The 14,895-nt window shown below is 34.1% G+C and overlaps 1 protein-coding gene across 1 annotated transcript in view; it reads left to right on the forward strand.

Moving 5' to 3' along the window:
- WDR36 (WD repeat domain 36) overlaps positions 1-14,895 on the forward strand; it is a 37,230-nt gene that overhangs the window by 2,999 nt on the left and 19,336 nt on the right. The window contains exons 3-13 of the mRNA XM_023212266.1: positions 1,396-1,496; positions 3,037-3,154; positions 4,946-5,078; positions 6,686-6,740; positions 8,340-8,472; positions 8,723-8,898; positions 9,241-9,361; positions 9,839-9,904; positions 10,577-10,663; positions 11,815-11,960; positions 14,688-14,802. Of these exons, the coding sequence (XP_023068034.1) occupies positions 1,396-1,496; positions 3,037-3,154; positions 4,946-5,078; positions 6,686-6,740; positions 8,340-8,472; positions 8,723-8,898; positions 9,241-9,361; positions 9,839-9,904; positions 10,577-10,663; positions 11,815-11,960; positions 14,688-14,802 (1,251 nt within the window). The remainder of the gene's footprint in view (positions 1-1,395; positions 1,497-3,036; positions 3,155-4,945; positions 5,079-6,685; positions 6,741-8,339; positions 8,473-8,722; positions 8,899-9,240; positions 9,362-9,838; positions 9,905-10,576; positions 10,664-11,814; positions 11,961-14,687; positions 14,803-14,895) is intronic.

A 14,895-nucleotide genomic window follows, 5' to 3' on the forward strand; every position in this document is an offset into this window, starting at 1 on the left:
TGCCAAATGCATGTTGATTATCCTTAATCCAAAAATTTGAAACCCAAAATGCTCCAAAGTCTGAAACTTTTTGAGAGCCAACATGATGTTCAGAGGGAAATATTCATTGGAACATTTCCGATTTCAGACTTTCAGATTAGGAATGTTCACCTGGTTATGCAAATAGTCCAAAATCCAAAAAAATCTGAAATCTGAAACACTTCTTGTCTTAGGCATTTCATATAAAGCATAGCTTTTAGTGATTTTCTTTTGCCATCATTCCTTCTACTGTAAGGAAAAGTTTTCCCTTTTCTCACATTTTGGTATTTCTTTCCAATGGAAGGAATTTTAATAATAGATTAGAAGGCAGAAGAAAGGCATTGGAACTTAAGTTGAATGCAAAAGTGAATGATAAACCTATAAAACAGGATTATGCAAACAAATCCTAATATGGAATTTGCAGCATGAAAGTACAACAATCCTCTGTCTACTAACTCTCCTGTCCCAAAAGAGGAAATGAAAATGTCAGTGTGACCAGGATACTGAGAAAAGAATCATATGTCACGTGAGAAATGCTAAAGATTGATAGGCATATTTCCCTTGGAGAAGACTGTAGAAACAATATTGTCTTTAAATGTTTTAGGAGTAGGCATATAGAATACCATATGGAATATTTTTGGGTTGGCCCAAAGGGTTGAGTTAGAGATTTAGATTTTGAGTTGCTTTTAAAATTTTTCTGGAGTTATTAGTGACCTTGATGTTCCAGAAGATATTCACATGGGTCAGGCGTGGTGGCTCATGCCTATAATCCCAGCATTTTGGAAGGCTGAGGTGGGCAGATCACCTGAGGTCAGGAGTTCAAGACCAGCCTGTCTAACATGGCGAAACCCTGTCTCTACTAAAAATACAAAAATTAGCTGAGCGTAGTGCTGCACACCTATAATCCCAGCTATTCAGGAGGCTGAGGCAGGAGAATCAGTTGAACCTGGAAGGCGGATGTTGCAGTGTGCCAAGATTGCATCACTGCACTCCAGCCTGGGCGACACAGTGAGACTCCGTCTCTCGAAAAAAAAAAGATGTTCACATGAAGACTGGGTGACTGTCAGAGCTTTGTGTATCAGGTGACAGTTTGTTCCAAATAACGTCAAAAAGCTTCTTTTCATTTCTGTAGGATTATGTTTTTATTTCTGCAAATCCTAGACATTCTCTTAGGGAAGGACAAGGTGATTTCCTATCCTTTGTTTGATAGTTACTATTAGATATTTGAAATATTTTAGTCAAAATTTTATAGTCTGATTCTCAACTTTGAACTTTATTTTTTTTTTAAATTATAACCATGAAAAATGTTATATGTATGCTTGAGGTTTCTGGTTAACATCTTAAAAATCCCTGTTTCTTTCATTTGGTATTTGCTAGGTAATTCTGTTCCACAAGATATCTGCTGTATGGCAGCTGATGGCAGATTAGTCTTTGCTGCTTATGGAAATGTTTTCTCTGCATTTGCCCGTAATAAAGAGGTTGGTATCACTAAACTACTTGTTTGCAGTCAGTAGTTGTTTGTTGTGATAGTGGAGGGAACTTTAATTTTGTCATTCTTTACCCGGCACACTCTGGAACTATATAGTGTTCTTTTTTTCCTAATGTATAGTCAGTTTTCTGGAGGAAGATAAATTTTCAGAAAAGGCTTACTTAAAACTGGTGCTTTCCTTCAGTTTCTTTGCCCAGAGATGAATATCAGAATAACTTGGAGAGTTTCTTCAAAATTTTTTTGCCCAGTCAGTTCCCATCTCAGGAGTTTTCTGTTTCGTATATTTGTAGAGATGGGACGTAATATGTATTATTAAGTGTATTTTAAATATACTTTCCTGGAAAAGTCGTATTTGCACTACCACTTTATGTGGGTTGATTATTCATTATGCATAACTTAGCTTTTAACTCTTTTTCTAAAAACCAGATGCCTGTTCCCTATTTAGAGAAAGCTGGATTCTCTGGTTTCTCCACTGCTAAGGAAAGATCTTTTCTGGTCTAAATTTACCAGTTGGTTTCTGAATTTGTCCTGGAACAACTAGGTTGAGAGGTGACCTGGCCTTAATGGTCTAGAATGAAAGGAAATGTAGGAATGGGAATACAAGGATAGCCAAATGATAGTATCACTGTACTTGTCAGGGACTTGGAGTGAGGTGGTTCCCACAGTCTTTCGTCATCACTACCTGTGGCAGAGGAAGGTAACTTATCTGTAGAGTTCTTTAATGGAAGGTGTTCAGATTTTTAGAATTGGAAAAAATGTTCATTTTTGTATTGTTGTTTATAGTTTTTTCCAGGGAGATACATATGATTTACATGAGGAGACTTTATCCCATATGTATATCCTATATGTGGTTCAGATGCAGAGACTTTAATAAAGGACCTTTATGCACAAGTGTGGTCAGGGTTAGGGGAACAAACTAGGGGTGGGGAGGCATCAGACACTGTCAACTGTAGGAAGTTGTTACCACCCCTAAGGCCAAAGGGCCAAGGAGAAGAAACAGTGTTATTGGAATCTGGTGAGAACTGAAACCATGGAGAAGGGGCTATACTTATGGAGGGATCAGCTACTGTAAGGATCTCTGTCAAAGCAGAAAGGTATGGGGAAGAAGATCCTATGTCCCCCTTTCCCATCTCATCTGAAAGCCAGTTGGTGATGGAGTCTGTAGAGATCAGCCTTCTGGAATATACCATCTCACTAGGATATATGTAGTTGCACTGATTGAATTGGGTGAGGGAACTAGGTATGTGTGCATGCCTCCTCTCTAACCTAAGTTGGAAGACTGAGCTGCAAAGGTCTCATTTGTACTAAATGGACAGTTTACTTCCTTATTGTTGAACTGGCTGAGGGAGCAGATGAACATGCCTAGTTCCTTCATATCTATGCGTTCATCCTAACCTTGAATAATCAAAAGTTGGGGTACATTTCTTAACAGAAGCATCTCAGGATTAGCATGTTTTTGGGATAATATGAATAATATGACATGATGACTGAGTAGTAATATGAAATTCTTTTAAACTTCGATATTGTAGATAGTACATACCTTTAAGGGTCATAAGGCAGAAATCCATCTCTTGCAACCCTTTGGAGACCACATTATCTCTGTTGATACTGACAGCATTCTTATTATTTGGCACATATATTCAGAAGGTAAGAGTTAACTCACTTATTTGCTTTATCTTAGGGTAGTATGTGTTTAATTAAAATTTAAAATCTATGTAAATATCTATGCCAGAGATTTTGCCTGTAAATAGTAAGAAATTTAAAAAATTAAAAATCTTTAGCATATATAAGAAAAAAGTTCTAAGTAAGAAAGAGATAAACAACTGTAGCGAGTTAACTACTTATAAACTGTTTAATGTGCTTACCTCAACTAATGTATTTTCCATTGCAGTTCTCCAACTTTAATGATTTGTTATATTGTTTTCTCTGTGGAGTGAATATTGATGTATTTTCATACCTGAATAATTCTTGGTTTGTATTTTCAACTTTTAGTAAAGGAGACTGTAATAGTAAACTTGATCTTGTAATCTGAAGGAAAACGTACATCCATTTCCTAAGGATATGAGTCAGTTTCTTTCAACTGTGATAGTCTTAGACAATGGCTATGTTTATGGGATTATGTATCTTTAAACAAGAAGAATTTATCCCTAGGATATCTATACCTTTCCTCAATAAAATACTGGGTTCATTATGAATTGAATCTTTTAAGTTCTTTAATCTGGTTACATTTTTTAGCTTATATTGCCTCTTGGTTATTTCATTGTTCGATACACTGTAGGGTTTTTTTTTTTTCTTTTAGTAAATATCCTGAAGATTACATTTCTAGGAATTATTCCAAGTTCTTATTTCAGATTAGTAACCCTTTTCTTGTTTTGTTTTTGCTCAAGTAGAGGGAGGGAACAGAATTCCAAAAGTATTCCTTGTGTAGATAGAAGTTAAAAGGACTTTTATTAGATTACAGGATCTGGTTCTTACATTCCAGCAGACTCTCTTGATGCTGATGGACCAGCTTTTTTGTTGCTGTTATAGCAGCATATTGAACCAGTGTCTTCAGGGAGCCATTTGTAGTGACGAATAAAGTCAAGGATCTCTTAAAATAACATTCAAAGTAAAGTTTATATAATTTTCACCTATACTGTACTTCCTAAACTGGGGTACCCATACCCCTGGGATTGTATGGCAGTGTGCTAGAGAGTATGTGAACCTAAAGCTTAATGAAATGTACCTTCTTTGATACCCAAATTTATTGGAAAATATAGTGAAACATTGTTTTAATCATGGAGGAACAGTAAAGTAAAAACCAGAATTCAAACATAGAAATTTTGAATGTAACCAAAGATTTCAGAGAGTTTTTTGATCTTGGAGCAAGTGACCACTGGTTATGGCACCCCCAACTCCACAGGGTTATAAGTTTTTTTCTTCTCTTTTGTTAGAGGTTCTTTTGTGGAAATGTGTGAGAAGTACTCTTAATAGTTTCACTGAGGTGTGCCTTTTATTTTTGGCATTTTTTGAGTGACCCATCAAACTTTCTAGATAGTTGGCTTTTCATTCCCTGAAAGAGCTAAGTATAAGTACTTCACTTGGAATATTCACTCCTGTCTGTTGATCAAGTTACAGAAACATTAATGCTAATCCTTAGGATCTTTTTTTTTAACTTTATTATCCTTTTCTGTAAAGTAATTCAAAAGTGAATGAAACTTTTAATAGTATTTTTATTAGAAGTCGTAGAAAATTTTTGACAGTCTAAATTACATTTACAAGTTGCCCCTCATTTATTTTATTTCTCAAGGAATGTTTATAGATTAGTATCTAAATCTGTGGTTTATTTTAGCATATAAATCTTTGATATGATAGACTTACTTTAAGTGATAAATATATGGTTATATAAAACGTTTTAAACTGTTTTATAACAAATAATTATAACTTTCACTTTTGTAGAAGAATACCTGCAATTGACTTTTGATAAATCAGTATTTAAAATTTCTGCAATTCTGCATCCAAGTACCTACTTGAATAAAATACTTCTGGGCAGTGAACAAGGAAGCCTGCAGTTGTGGAATGTAAAATCTAAGTAAGTATTTTAGTTAGAAAATAATATAGTTGTCACCTTATCCTCATCTACTACTTCCTAATGCATACTTAAGTCTCATTTATCCCTGTCCTTATATATTTATTTGGAGGGTTGTCTATAAATACAGTTGGTCCCCTATATCAGAGGAGTCAACCTCGGATCAAAAATATTCAAGGAAAAATAGATAAATAATAATATAACAATAAAACCACCTTTTAAAATAGTACAGTATAACAGCTATTTACATAGTATTTACATTATATTAGATTTTATAAGTAAGCTAGAGATTATTTAAAGTATATGCATAAATGTGTGAAGGTTGTATGCAAATATCACACCATTTTATGTAAGGGACTTGAGCATCTGTGAATTTTGGTATCAGCAGAGAGGTTGGGGAAGTCCTGGGACCAATCCCCCGCAGATACTGAGATATAACTGTATGTTTGCTTTTGGAGTTGTTGTTGCTGGCATCACATATGTCAAAGCTGGCATGTGATCCTGACACTTGTTAGACAGCTTCATAAATGTTCACTGAAGAGTATGTACTAATGACCTAATAACTAAAGAATTGCTATAGAGAAGGCTCTAATAAAGTAATAGGTGATCCATCAGAAAATAATAATTATGAGATTATGACTAGGGAGGTTCTAATTTTCCATACATGAAGATTTTCTATACATGTAGATGGTAAAGGATGGAAAGGCAAGTCAATGATAATGTAGCGCTAGCATTTAGAAATGACTCTTTGGGTTTAAAGTACTTCCATCGCCTCCCATAGATATGGCACATATATGTAAGATTGGTGTAGCTGGAGGGCTGGATACTTGATTTTGAATACTTCTACCCATTATTTAAACATTTTTCAGTAGAAAAAGGTGGCAGCTCACACTTCTTTCTGTAGCATTTCAAAAAGCGAACAAAAATATTTGACTATCCAAATTGTTTTTTCCAAAGTCCTTATCAATTCAAAAGGGAAAATAAGATTATTAAAGATTTAATGTTTTAAATCAGTGTTTCATTTCAGTTTAACAAATGCCATTGACTGCCTACTTTGTGCTAGGTTCAGGGATAGTGACTGAAATACTGTCTTTGCCCATTTACAGAATTTAGTACATGATTTAATACTTTAATGATAATTATAATGATTTCAGATACTTCTGTTTGCTCCATGGATGTGTTATTTATAATTCATGGCTTGCTTCCGAAATTGAGACCAGCATTACTGTTGTCATATAACAGTCATATAACATGCAAATAATATTGTTATTAAAATATAAGTTATTCCGTTTCATGATGATGTTTCTATAAAGATATTGCAGTCCTAAATTTTTTTTTACTGTAGTCTGTAATATAACATGGTTTTTACTCATGTATTTTTTTTTCCACTTAGGACATTTTATTTCTTAAACAGGTGGCATAGCATAGTAGTTAGTTTGAGATCTAGAATTTGGACAGTATTACTAACCTTGTGATGTTAGTTTAATTATCAGAATAGTGTGTGGAAGAGTAAGAACTTAATAAATATCTCCTATTATTATTTCACTTTTTAATGTGTAGCTGATATTGTTTTCCTCATATATATCTTTCAACTATTTTTCTTCTTATAGTAAACTTCTATATACATTTCCAGGATGGAAAGTTCGAGTGACAGCTCTTCAGCAGGTTAGTATTTTTTTGTTAAGTCAAAGAGGAAACAAAGTTAATAGGAAAATCCTTTAGTTTCAGGAATCAATCATAATTTTAGACGTAAAGACAAAACAATATATAGCTTAGTTTACCTTTAAAATTGTTAGCCTGAGGAAATAGTGTTTTGGAAATGTAAGTTAAAACAAGTAATAATGCCTTTGCCAATAACGCTTGTGGAGTCCTTTCTGCTTATAGTTTGACTTTAAACCTGTGGTTGCTATAGATCCTTGTTACTAATCATTTTGCAAGTATATGTATTCCATTGTCTTGTGTAGCTTGGAAATGAGTGTTCAGCAATGCAAGGGGTATTGTAAGTCATGCAGAGAAATTTGTCAAGATGTTGAGATTTATGGTTTGAAATAATTGGAGCCAAAATCCTAATGTTTGATTCGATGATGGACTATTTAAGAAATAACTGCTTTTTTAAATCTGCAAAATATGTATAAATAAATGAATGCATGTCTACAGCAAATCCTGTGTTTCTATTGGCTACATATACCCTTATCTTTCTCAGTATCCATTGTCTATACTTGCCCAATTTATATGTATTCCTTATCTTCTCTTACCGCCATCAACCTAGCTCCACTTTTGCCTATCCAGAAGACTCCGTAAGTATCAGAGGATTAGGTCCCTTGAGGACAAGGGATTATATTTGTTTTAGTATCTCCAGTTTCTACACAGGGTCTCATGCATAGTAGACACTTGATGACAAATTAATAAAACATGTAGCCTGATTCCATTCTGTAATGATATTGGACATTGATCTTTGCTAAAATAGAGAAATTCATAATAGATCCTGTATGTAAGACTTGTATTATAGACCATTATAACCATAGAATATTAGAACTAGAACAGACTAATTGTATAATTTTTTTTGCCTTTCTCCTTTCTAGGAATTGTCTCTTTTTTTTTTTTTTTTTTTTTTTTTGAGACGGAGTCTTGCTCTGTCGCCTGGGCTGGACTGCAGTGGCCCAATCTCAGCTCACTGCAAGCTCCACCTCCCGGGTTTACGCTATTCTCCTGCCTCAGCCTCCGGAGTAGCTGGGACTACAGGCGCCCACCACCTCGCCCGGCTAGTTTTTTGTATTTTTTTTAGTAGAGACGGGGTTTCACCGTGTTAGCCAGGATGGTCTTGATTTCCTGACCTCGTGATCCGCCCGTCTCGGCCTCCCAAAGTGCTGGGATTACAGGCTTGAGCCACTGAGCCCGGCCGAAATTGTCTCCTTTTACTGTTTCTATCCAGTCCAGTGATCTGTAATGATTTTATACATGGTTTTCTTTTTCTGTTGTGGCTGTTTTCTTTCTAAAATCTTACCAGCTAGGTTTTGGGAATGAGGATGGGGTGTTGACTGGCAGAATTGAAGCTGGGAAGTAATTTGGAAAAGTTGTTTCTGAATACTTCTATGCTGAATAAAAAAGTATGCTGGAATGGTAATACTTGTTGAGTTTTTCTGCCATCTTTAAGAAGATACTTCATTGTTTCTTTTGACAGCACCTAATAAATGATGCATATCATCAGGATTATTAAAGCTATTTTGCTTTAGAAAATAAAAGTTTGAATAATCTAATTTTTAGGCACCAGCTGTGGATGTTGTTGCTATTGGTCTTATGTCAGGTCAAGTTATCATTCACAACATTAAATTTAATGAAACATTAATGAAGTTTCGTCAAGATTGGGGACCCATTACTTCAATATCATTTCGCACAGGTAACTTTTAACATACTTATTGATAGAAGCTAAGAACACTTAAAATTCATTATTTAAAAGTCCAATTTTTTTTGTCTTCTGGTAGCTTAATCTAATAGAAGTGAATGAATACTGGAGTAAAAGGCAAAGAAATATGAATAGATTATTGGTATATAGTTTTTTCTAACTTTATGGATTAAAAGGGAAGAGAGAATTCTTATTTTGGGGGATCTAGAAGTGTTTTTCTTGATGTATTTTATTTTCATAACAGATGGTCATCCAGTAATGGCAGCTGGAAGCCCATGTGGCCATATCGGACTCTGGGATCTGGAAGACAAAAAATTAATCAACCAAATGAGAAATGCACACTCTACAGCAATTGCCGGACTGACATTTCTCCACAGAGAGCCACTTCTTGTCACAAATGGCGCTGACAATGCTCTCAGGGTATTAGGATTATTGTTATCTTCCTAAGTCATCTAACTTACCCTTTGGGTTATTACAAGCTTGCTTTAATGTGTCAGCTTTCAACCTAGAAGATGAAAGGAATATGGAATGAGATATTGGTATAGATGAGACAAAAAGCACAGCAGGTGACATGATTGCAGCGTAGCAAGAAAGAATTACAGTTTATTTCTCCCCCAATACCCACTCCCTCCCTTGTAGCTCCAGGGTCAGTGGCTTAGCAAGCACTACTCAATGCCAGTTGATTTATGTAGGGGGTGATTTGACTACTTGCAGATCAGATGGAACATTGTAGAAGAACTTTACATTTTTATTTCTTGGCAGATATGGATATTTGATGGTCCTACAGGTGAAGGCCGACTTTTGAGATTCAGAATGGGTCATAGTGCTCCTCTTACCAGTATCAGATATTATGGACAGAATGGACAGCAGATTCTAAGTGCAAGTGAGCTTCTGTTTCATACTATTAGTTTATTTCAGCAAATATTGAGATGTGGGTGCCCAGTATTAGGTTTGATATTTACACATATTTAGATTTACATATCTCTTTGAGTGACTTAGAAGTCTGGGTAAAACTAAGAGTCCTTTTTGTCTACTTGAGAAGCACTATAGATGTTATTATCTGTGCTTAATGTGTCCCTCTGTTTACTAATCCTCAGAGACAGAATGGTCAGATTCTAAAAATTCTGTTAGTCTACTGAAAATTATTAGTACCTCATTTTCATTTTATCCTTTGTTCTTACTAAATGCCATTCTATAAAATGTTGAATGTTTTAATGAAGTAGTTGCAATCTGGTTTTCCCTTTAAAGTGTCCCAAACTGTAACTTCAAGATTTTCAAGTTGAATTTTACAAAATTTGTGATTCACATAGTCCCTTGTTTTGATGAAGCTTGATTAGGGATTTTCTGTGTGTATCAACAGGTCAAGATGGAACTCTTCAGTCGTTTTCCACAGTACATGAAAAATTCAATAAGAGCTTGGGACATGGTAGGTCCTTTGCAAGACAGAAAATAAGCTGGTCACGAAATAAACATTTTGACATTCTATGAAACAACTGGAGGACGTTTCATTAATGCATTTTATTTTTTCTTGGATGAACTAGATAAACATGTGTGGAAGAGGTAGTAAGATTCCTAGGATCAAAGTTGCTATAGAAGTGATTGAGGTTCTGTTATAAGGTTATTGAAAAAGGTTAGACATCTCGGGTGGTAAAAACATATGGCTGCCACCCAAATGATGTTGATGGCCTCACTTGAGCTATCTGTACAGTGCACAGTTTTTAAAAGGGAAGGTAGCTTAGAGAAAGCATCAAAGTAAGCAGCATCCAATTATTTTGCTTTAAAGCAATCATTTTGTTCTCTTTCCGTTTTCATGGTTTCCAGCCTAAACAACAAAATCTTACTCAGTTTTATTATTACTAATTTTTAGGTGACTATCTTATATAATTCATGCATGTATATGAAATTTAAAGATTATGTTTTAACAATATCTAAAATAACTTAGAGTTAAAAAATAATGGCAGTAACATCTTTTGGTTTTGACTTAAATGGGAATGTCTTGAACTTTATAGTTATAAGACAATGATAACTTTTCTTTTATATACACTTTTTATTAAGAAGGATTCATAGCTATCTATGTTCCCCTCTCCCCCAACCTCAGGGTTAATAAATAAAAAGAGAGTCAAACGTAAAGGACTTCAGAATACCATGTCAGTGAGACTTCCGCCCATCACAAAGTTTGCAGCAGGTAAGTAACTTCATACTGTGTTTTGAGAAGTTCTCCTTTGTCATTTATTTCCTACTGTGTGCTATTTTATTTTCTCTGTTTTAATAAATGCTTTTACAAATATTAATAAGTGTTCAGAAGGTAACCCCAGGTGCATGCTGGTCTTGTGTGAAGACTAAAAATGAGTTATTTTAAATGTGAACTTCTTATCTGTTAACCTCAGGCTTTGCTCTTCTCTATAACAGGTATTTATAATATTTGATTTTATAGCCTTTCTTTTTGTTCTGTCATATGCCTAGTATAATGAAAGTTACTAATGTAAAAAGAACTGTAACAGCAAAGTATGAGAACATAGAGGTCTGACTAATTAAGATCTAAGAATACTGAGGTCTTAGTATACTATGTCATTTGACCAATGCTTCTTTCAAAGAAGTGATTTTAAGAAAAATATAGATAATGGGTTGCATGAAATCTATCATGGGAAATTACTGCATAGGCACCATTTCTATTTGAAAGTTATTATTATGAGCACCTTTCTGTTTTCTTAGAGCTTGAATGATGTTTCTAAATACATTTGAATCACATCACTCATCTGCTTAAAATTTTTTAGTGGCTTCTTACACCTTTAGAGTGGAATCTCATCTCCTTAACATGACTTCCAAGACCTTTTGTAGTGTGGTCCTGGTTGCCTTGCCCTACTCCTGTCCCTCCCAAGAAGATACTACACTTACTTGCTGTCCTCCGTTTTGTTCGATTTTTCTTGTGCGTGTTACCCCCCCAGCTAATTTCTACTTGTTCTACCACTCTATCCAGAGAGCCATTTACTTTCCCCAAATCTCCTGAGTGGTCTTATAAGAAAACACTATTATACTTTCCTGTAATTTCTTCTAATTAGAATCTCTTGTTAGGTATGTCAATTAGCTTGATTTAGCCATTCCACAATGTATACATATCACAACATTATGTTCTATGCCATAAACATAAGTACACACACTTTTTATTTGTCAATTAAAAAATAATAACCTCTTGTTAGATGGGAAACGTTGCTATCAGGTATTACCTGTTTGTTTTACCATTGTATCCATAGTGTCTGAAATATTAGCTGCCTAATAAGTAATAGATGAATAACAGAATGAAGAGTAATTTGATTTATGATTTTCATTACGTTTTAGAGGAAGCTCGTGAAAGTGACTGGGATGGTATCATTGCTTGCCATCAAGGTAAGCTATCTTGCTCAACCTGGAATTATCAAAAATCTACAATAGGTGCTTACTTTCTCAAGCCAAAAGAGATGAAGAAAGATGACATAACTGCAACAGTAAGTGAGCTTGTTTATAAGAGTGTCTTCTCTTTAAAACTTTCCTATGGAAATCTTGTTATACTCAAGGTTTCTGATCATAATATTGATTGAAAGAACGTAGTTTAACATTTTAAAGCATTGTGTAACCCAAGGCCACAAAGATTTGCTCCTGTGGCTTCTGAGAGTTTTCTAGTTTTAGCTCTTATATTTAGGTTTATTCTCTCTGAATTGATTTTTGTGTATGGTATGATAAAGGGGTCCAAATTCGTTTTTTTGCATGTGGATATCCAGTTGTCCCAGCACTATTTGTTCAAAAGACTATTCTTTCTCCGTTAATGATCTTGTTACCTCTGCTGAAAGTCATTTGACCTTGTATGTAAGAGTTCATTTCTGGACTCTGAATTCTCTTCCATTGATCTGCATGTCTGTTCTTATACCAGTACCCCACACTGTCTTGATTTTGGTAGCTTTGTGGTAAGTTGTGAAATCAGGAAGTGTGACTTCTCCAGGTTTTTTGTTCTTTTTTCAAGATTGTTTTGGCTCTTCTGGTCCCTTGGCATTTTCATATGGATTTTAGAATGAGCTTATCAATTTCTGCAAAAAAAGCAGCTACAATTTTGATAGGGATTTCGTTTTGATTTTGCAGATCAGTTTGAGTGTTGTCTCTGATCTATGAACATGGGGTGTTTTTCCGTTTATTTAGATTTTTCTTAATTTTTCAACAATATTCTGTAGTTGTTTGTATATAAGTCTTACACTTCTTTGGGTACATTTTTCCTAGTATTCTTTTTAATGTTATTGAAGTAGAGGTTTTTTTTTTGGATTGTTCATTGAGAGTGTGTCAAAATGCAATTGATTTTTACATTATTGATCTCATGTCTTGTAACCTTGCTGAACTTATTTATTAGTTCTAATAGTTTTTAATAGATGCCTCTGCTTTTGAAAATGCTTATTAAAAGTGTAACTCAACATTTGACCCTATTTTATACAAATGGCGTCGTAAGTATGTATATTCTATTCTCCGTAGTATGAAAATCCAGTCTTAAGTTTTTATATAATTTTCTAAACCTTAAAGATTCTATCTTACGCTCCCTTAGGGACGTTTACCTACATAGTTTTGAGTAATGGTTGTAATGGTAGTGGTAATCACAGGTAACATTTTCTGTGTGATTACTTTGTTCCAGGCTCTCTGTCTAGCATGGATTATTTCATATTTTCCTCACAACAGTCCTACAGCACGGTACATTCTTTAGCTGCTTTTTATGGACAGTAAAACAGGTTTTATGAGCAATATGCCTAAGATCAATGAAACGAGTAAGGGGCAGAGCTGGGATTTTAACCTGAGACAATTCGTTCTAGAATCTATATTCTTATAGCCCATAGCGATCACTCATAGAACATTTAGTATGTGTGTATACTATGATATGTGGCTGGAGTTGAGTCATTTGTCTGACAGTCTCAGCTATCTGGAGCAAAGCCAGTAATCGATAAGTAATAAGCAAAAATAAGTATAGAGAGCCTGTGCACTAAAGTACAATTTGTTACTCAAAGCTAACACTCACGGGTTTATTTTTGCTTTGTTTGGCTTAGATAATACATTAGAATGAATAAATTAGAAGAGATTGCCAGGAGCGGGCCAACTAAAAACAATAACTCCCTTAAAAGAATATAACGCAGGACAGTGTAGGGCCTGTATTACTTGTAGGTTACAGCATACTAGCTCCCTTAGTTTCCTAATTGTATCGTATACAACATAGCATAAACATTTATGAATTTTTCACATAGGTCAGCTTAATGTTTGTGTTTCATTTAGGAAGATAAAATGTTTTTTAACCATAGTAATTTCCTATCTGAAATATGTAATTTTTTTTAAAGAAATCTTTATTTAGAAGAATGTATGTATGTAAAACATATTTATGTGATGCAATGTAAATATGTCTTGACTCAGTGGTATGTCAGACTTTATGTTGCTTTCCTTAGTTAAATAAACCTTCATTAAATACTTTCTATTTAGTTTGTATAAGTCATCTGTTTAGATGTAAATTCAATTTAGATGTAAATTGAATTATCTCTTGGGTGGATGACATCTGACTGACACATATTGGCAATCAGTTATTTCTCCAGCAGTGACCAAATATGTAGCCAGTCTCATGTTTTCAATATAGAGAAAATATATCGACGTAATATTGATATTTTAAGTATTAAAATGAGTTTATATTATAGAAGCTGCTTATAAACCAAATGTTTTCTCTGTAGTGTCTTATGTATTTCCTTCCTAATATGTCATAATTAAAACATTTTGGGCTTTTGCTTGGCCATTCTAACTAATGGTATGTTTTTCGTTTGATGTCAGCTGTGGAAGCAGTTACAAAAGGCAAGACAAAAAGAAATTAGGCAAAAGGAATGTTTTGACTTTAACCTTGTTAATAAAATTGAAGGCCAGTCCTATATATAGTTCTCTTGACTTTGTACATTTAAATTGAGTTAACCTTAGTTATGTTTTGTTTTCTTAGATAATAATTCTTCATACTTTTTAAAGAATGGAGATAGAATCTAGCTTGTATGCTTATACACCCAAATATAATTATGTTTAAAAAAACTAACAAAGCAATTCATTTACCATACTTTTTTTAAATAAAAAGGAATAAGTAGATAAAAAATATCTACTTATTTGGAAAGCATAAAGTGCAATAAAAATGTTAGTTATTTTCTTTGTCATTTGTGGTTTTTTTTTTTTTCTTAAAGGCAGTGGATATAACTTCTTGTGGAAACTTTGCTGTAATTGGCCTCTCATCAGGAGCTGTAGATGTATATAACATGCAGTCTGGTATACATCGAGGAAGTTTTGGCAAGGATCAAGGTACAGAATTTTTTTCCTTGTTTTTAATTAATATAGGTAGATATAAGACTAGTAGTGAAAGCTGGCATGTATAATCTTTAAGTGCTGGGCATT

The sequence above is a fragment of the Piliocolobus tephrosceles genome, chromosome 4 (assembly GCF_002776525.5).
Source record: "Piliocolobus tephrosceles isolate RC106 chromosome 4, ASM277652v3, whole genome shotgun sequence".
Taxonomy (NCBI): domain Eukaryota; kingdom Metazoa; phylum Chordata; class Mammalia; order Primates; family Cercopithecidae; genus Piliocolobus; species Piliocolobus tephrosceles.